The 6,000-nt window shown below is 35.4% G+C and overlaps 1 protein-coding gene across 1 annotated transcript in view; it reads right to left on the minus strand.

Moving 5' to 3' along the window:
• The window catches only part of DGKB (diacylglycerol kinase, beta 90kDa), a gene marked incomplete at both ends in the record, with an annotated part of 52,443 nt that extends 49,720 nt beyond the window's left edge, over positions 1–2,723 (minus strand). The window contains one exon of the mRNA XM_009574549.1: positions 2,570–2,723. Coding sequence (XP_009572844.1) covers positions 2,570–2,723 — 154 coding nt within the window. The remainder of the gene's footprint in view (positions 1–2,569) is intronic.
• Positions 2,724–6,000: the final 3,277 nt, after the last annotated feature.

The raw sequence follows: 6,000 nt of genomic DNA on the forward strand, positions 1-6,000 counted from the left end.
CAATGCACTCTTTTTCCCCTTTAAATGCTACAAATTTTAAAGGTATAACATCTAGTTTAAATCTCATGCAATTGAATTACAATATGAACAGCACATTTTCAGGCACAAATAACCAATAACTCTTGCATGAGGTGAACTGAATTTTCTCTCTGAAGATGCTTTGGATATAATGATTTATCAAACAGTCCTTCTGGTATTACACTAAATACACATGGAAGACTACTAAACTGGTCTCATGTTACAGTATTTCTATAGTACTTACTAATAGAAAAAGACGAAAATTAACTACAAACTGGGAAAAGTGAGTGAAGAAAAAAATTTTAGGAGGTAGCATTAGAGTGAGAAACTTAGCATACAGTTTAAACAACAACAACAACAATTTATTATTATTAATCAGAGAGAATTATAGCGAAAGTGAAGAAAGCTGAGCACGGCCCATATTGGGCAGAGTTTAGCTATAAATCTGCCAAGGACCTAAAAACAGCTGTTATCATTTCTACATATGAAGTGTCAGAACCATAGAAATACCACACCAGAATGATAAAAGACTATTTTTTTTAATAGTACTCAGACAACATACGTAAAAAACCAGCATAATAAATAAATATGCACCATTAAATGGCAGCTGCTATTGGAGTTTCAGGCAAAAAGTGTTAAGTGTAAAAGACTACAAATTTTGGTGGCTGGTACAGTGCATGTTTATTGCTGATGCTACTCATTGATGAAAACACGACGAAAACCTCAATGAAAAATTCAAAATTTCAGTGGAAATGAAATGGCGCTGCTGAGACTTTATAGGCAACAGAATCTATATTCACAGCAGAAAAAAATGCAATGCTGAAAATTTATGACACCCAAAATATACTCCGCAGCATACGATAAAGAATATATTTAGACATGCCCTTAGAGATTCTGTTGCAAAGCATCTTTAAGGGCAAAGGACTCAATCACTGGTCTAAATGACTTGCCCAAACCCATGAGTAAGTCATTATCAGAGCTGTAATTAGCAACAAAAGGCTCTGAATACTCCACCCAACTGATTACACCACAGTCTACTAAGCCTACTGCTCTGCACATGGAACCAGTCTAGATAACAAAAGCGCAAGAAGTTGGAAACGTACTGTCTACACAGCAGACATTTGTGGAAGGAGATGTGTCCATGGCTGTTCTGATTAGAAAGGATAAAAAAGATACCTGAAGAATTCAATTCAAATGAAAAAAAAAAAATATGTGAATAATCATACCATCTATGTGGTAAGAAAGCTTTGCTAGCAGAAAAAAGATTTTTCAGTTAAGTCTAACTACAGTTAATGACAATCATAATATATACACCATACAGATAACAGAAGACGATAATGTGATATGGTGGTTTTGGTTGGTTGGTTTGTTTGTTTGGTGTTTTTTGCCAGGAAATATAAAGCTAAGAAGTGGAAATAACAGGTATTGTAAATTTAAATAAAGAAAAATAACTGAAACCCATCTATTTAATATAGTTGAGAACGGCATCCACTAAAGACAAAAAACAGGTCAGATTCAATGGGTGATATCTGAAAACCTGTAATTAGTGTTGTACACTGAGGCATCTGTGGAAATCTAGTGCTTGGTATCTGCCAGAAAAACTGACATTTCAGCTAGTAGCACTTGTACTAAATTCACAACTTCTGGATGAGTTGCAATTTGAAGACACCTAATCTTCATATACAGAATTCAAGCGATTAAATACCCATCAAACCATTTAGTAACTTAGCTCTAAGTGCTTGATTATCCCAGCTGTTCAAATCATGCAATTTATTTCATTAAATTAGTCTAGCTTCTGCTTTTAGCTACTGGATTTTGATAGAGTTCCCAAATTGCTAAAGTGCCAAACCAAATAAAGTACCAAGTCAGGAAGGTAACCTTAAATTTCTTCTCCAAATTTTCTTTAAAAGTTTAATAAAATTTTGTAAGTTCACAGTTTTTAACACTATTTTGCATGGAAGTATTTTAACATGTTATGTCCTCAGAACTCAAAATCACTTTTAATAAAAATGTTCAGTTTAGCATGAAAATTTCAAACTGCATTAAAGATAATCCTTACATTGGGAAAAGAAATACTTCTAACACTTATAGGACATTTAAAATATCAGTACCTGATAATTATGTAGGATTACTAATAACAGCATCACACCTAGACAATTAAGAGAAGCAGCAGTAATTGGGTATAGAAACTGTAGAGCACCAGCAGGAGCCTCCTGCATGATGCTCTGAAGGTTTCTAAGTGTTTATACAGTAGAGTAGGCAGCAAGATCATGTAACCATAGCAATCTGATTAGCATTAGACAAAGACTGTCCACTTGGTGTCTCAGCTGCATCACTATTGTGAATTAAAAAGATTAAACCACTTAATTTCCATTTCTTTTCACAATATTTCTTGTGCGTGATTGAGTTAGTTTCTCCAATTTCAAAAATATCAGAACAAAAAAGAAATACCTATACCTATTTAGAATTCCATATATTTATAGTTATTAGAAGTAAAATAGCAGAGGGAGGGAACCTTCAGCTCTTATATTACCGTGATTTTATTACTTACCTCCAGAAAGGTGCTGGGGTTTGTTTTTTATTAATGGGCTGCAGTGAGAGATTTTGTTGCTAAATGATGTAAAAAGATGCTCAATGAAATCATCTGGTAGCTCTGCCTCCAGAAAAGTCTTCATGAACAGCTTGAACCCCTCTAAATCAATTGTCTAGAGTGAAGAAAAAAAAAAAGGAAAAAAAAGAAGTATTTTGAATTGCTCGTTTTGCAAAAACTTTCATACTAATCCATCAAATAATATTCTGTTAACAAAAACTTTAGACTGTCTTTGAAAATACTGATTTCTGAAAATATAGCCTGGCATACCTATTCTTGAACGTGACTGATTATTGAATTAAGTATTACTTTGAAAACTCACAGTATTGCTACAATAGCCCAGGGCACAGTATAAGATAGCCCAGAGTAAATTCAGAGCACTTGTATCAGGACCCCGAAACAAAGTTCCATGCTCTCTAGTTTCTTGATTAGAATATGGCTTAACAGCACATACAAAACTGCAACCAAAGGTACCTATGGAGCTCACAGGGACATACCTAGCAAGTCTTAGCTTTTCCAGTAATTAAGCAGACAAAAAGCAGGGAATTTTTGGATGCCTAATTCAGGGAATTGAAGGCCATTTGTCTTTTCCTAGGTGGCAACATGTTTTGCTGGTATTTGTCAAAGAGAAACTAATTACCCTGTCTTAAATAGGTTCCAATCGTCAAATGAGAGTGCTGAGACGCACAACATTACTTACAAGGGAAAAAAAGTTGTTTATTTGAAACATTTATCATGTAGTTTAATTTGGTTTTGCTTTTGCCAGCAAGGTAAGAGCTGATTAATGAATCTTAATTGGGGATTTCTACTAGTAAGACAGCATTGTCTGTTTTAAGTAACAAAATGAACAATAGAATCATAGAATATCTCAACTTGGAAGGGACCCATATCGAGTCCAACTCCCTGCTCCTTGCAGGAGTACCTAAAACTAAATCATATGACTAAGAGCATTGTTCAGACGCTTCTTGAACCCTGACATGGCTTGGTGCCATGACCACTTCCCTGGGGAGCCTGTTCCAGTGACCGACCACCCTCTCAGTGAAGAACCTTTTCCTAATGTCCAATCTGAACTTCTCCTGATGCAGCTTCTTTCCATTTCCTTGTGTCCTATCACTGGTCACCAGAGAGAGGAGATCAGGACCTCCCCCTCCGCTGCCCCCTTGAGGAAGTTGTAGAATGTGATGATGTCATAGCACTGTAAAGCATTATGATCCCATTTTATCCTGCTAATATAGAACCATTAAAGATAAAAGTGTCCTGAAACATATCGAGAGATCTTGAAACAATTTCAGTTTTAACTCAGAATATCTCAGAAATAACTGTGACACAACTACATACTTATCAATGATGCTACTCAGTTACGTATGTGATTTTAAAACAGCTTATCACTCACTAATCTGTAAAGCATAGTGTTGCTGTCTTTGTTTCTAGATCAAACAGGAAAGCAACTTTTCACCATTAATAATCAAGGGATAAAGCGACATTATACCACAAAATCAACTTGGACACATTTCTCCATACAAAACTCCAGTGCAACTCCTTTAGTTCAGTACAGTGAATGCAGCATTAGGAGGCAAAAGACTAGCAAGAAATCAGCTTGAAACCATGCCAGAAAAAAAAAATTGAAACTAAATTTTCAAAGTACCTTAGTGACTTTGGAATCTGAGTCACAGTATAAATAATTTTTACAATGACTTTAATATAATTTCAACACTTTGGAGCAGTGATTTCTCTCCCCCTGCCTTTTTTTTTTTTTTTTTTAAATATTTATGAGATGTAGAAATTTTATGTCCACATGAAATAAGGTGTTTTCGATTAAGGCCAAGACCTAACTGCCCCAGGGTAATGTTTTAAATGTGTATCACTGTCCTTACTAGGGACCAACAAGACAGATTGCAAAATTTGACTATCTTGTGCAAGTCATTATTGTTAGGAATGCAAACTTGGCAAGAGGGTATCTATGCTGAGCTTCTAATCCAGAACACCTCATTTGAGAAATAAGTTCAGTGAAATCAATAAAACTCTTACCTATTGAACACAAAAATAGCAGAGACTGAAAAAAAACTGTCTCCACAAGGCTCAAGCTGGGCATAAAATGGAAATAATCAACTTGGACATGGACTAACTATCTTTGTCTCGTCATATAGTTTCAGCCACTCTTTTCTACTTTGGCAAATCATACAGTGTTTCACTCATGCTACAAACTTCATGTTTTTCCTCAATAATAAAGTCACTGACATTTAATTCACTGTTTATAAACTATGAAACCACAATGGCAAAAGGATTTGTATCAGCATCCAAGTAAACTGGTCGTTAGTTTACACTATATAAATGTATTTTTCATCTGCAAGCATAACAAATACATTAATCACTAAATCAACTGACTCTAACAACGTGAAATTGCTTTGTTAGATTGTTCATTAATGAAACGTGTCTTAGCTATTTCACTAAATTACATACAAAGAGGAATAACCAAGTGAAAAGGAAAACAGAAAAACAAATCATAATCCCATTTAAGTTAAGGTTTATGGATGGACATGTAAAATATCTCTGTATTACATAAAGCTTTTTTAATTTACCTTGTCTGGGGATTTTATGTATATACTGCCAAAAACGTTCCTATAGTTTACAGCTATCTTAGATTTTTAAATCGCTGCCGAGTGATACTAGTCCACCAAGCTGCCTGCAATAACTAAATCCCTAATGCTACATTTTTTCCATTTATAGGCACAGAATTATGCCTGGGTAGAGATGTGGATTAATAAAAAAAGTTAAAATTATGTGTTTGTGTCTTCCTGAGGGCTCTCTTTCTCAAAGATGTTCAAACTTTTCAATATTTTCTAAAGATGGCCAGATCACCATTTACCCCACTGTCCTCCCAAGCAAGTGTTCCAAACTGCCTTGTATTTTCTGGCCAGGAAAGGCAACAGATATCAAAGTAATGCACGACTTGGCTGCCATATCCATTTATTATATTTGATACCCTGACTGCCACTGATTAAGATGCTCAGCAAAGGAAAAAAGAAAGTGGGTGGTTGTTCTATAAGGTTGTTCTACAGTCAGATTTCTTCAGCTGGAAGTGCTTTATCCTCTCCTCTTGCATGCTTTATGACCTGTATTCCCCCAGGGAAGCAGCAACATTCATACAAGCAGAGTTCAGGCGTTGCATATCCAAAAGCTTTCAAATTATGCTGAAAGTTAGTTAGGAGCTGCTAAGTGACTTAAATACACATCAGAAATGCTCATAATAGCCCAAAAAGCAGATGCAAAACCACACGCTGTATCAAACGACTGTGCAACAACAGTCCTGCCTAAAGATCTGTGTGTAGAGCCCTGTGATTAGGTTCTTGCCTGTATGAAAAAACCCACAAAATGTGTGATTCTAATACTCC

This window comes from Fulmarus glacialis, unplaced genomic scaffold (genome assembly GCF_000690835.1).
Source record: "Fulmarus glacialis isolate BGI_N327 unplaced genomic scaffold, ASM69083v1 scaffold15860, whole genome shotgun sequence".
In the NCBI taxonomy this organism is placed as follows: domain Eukaryota; kingdom Metazoa; phylum Chordata; class Aves; order Procellariiformes; family Procellariidae; genus Fulmarus; species Fulmarus glacialis.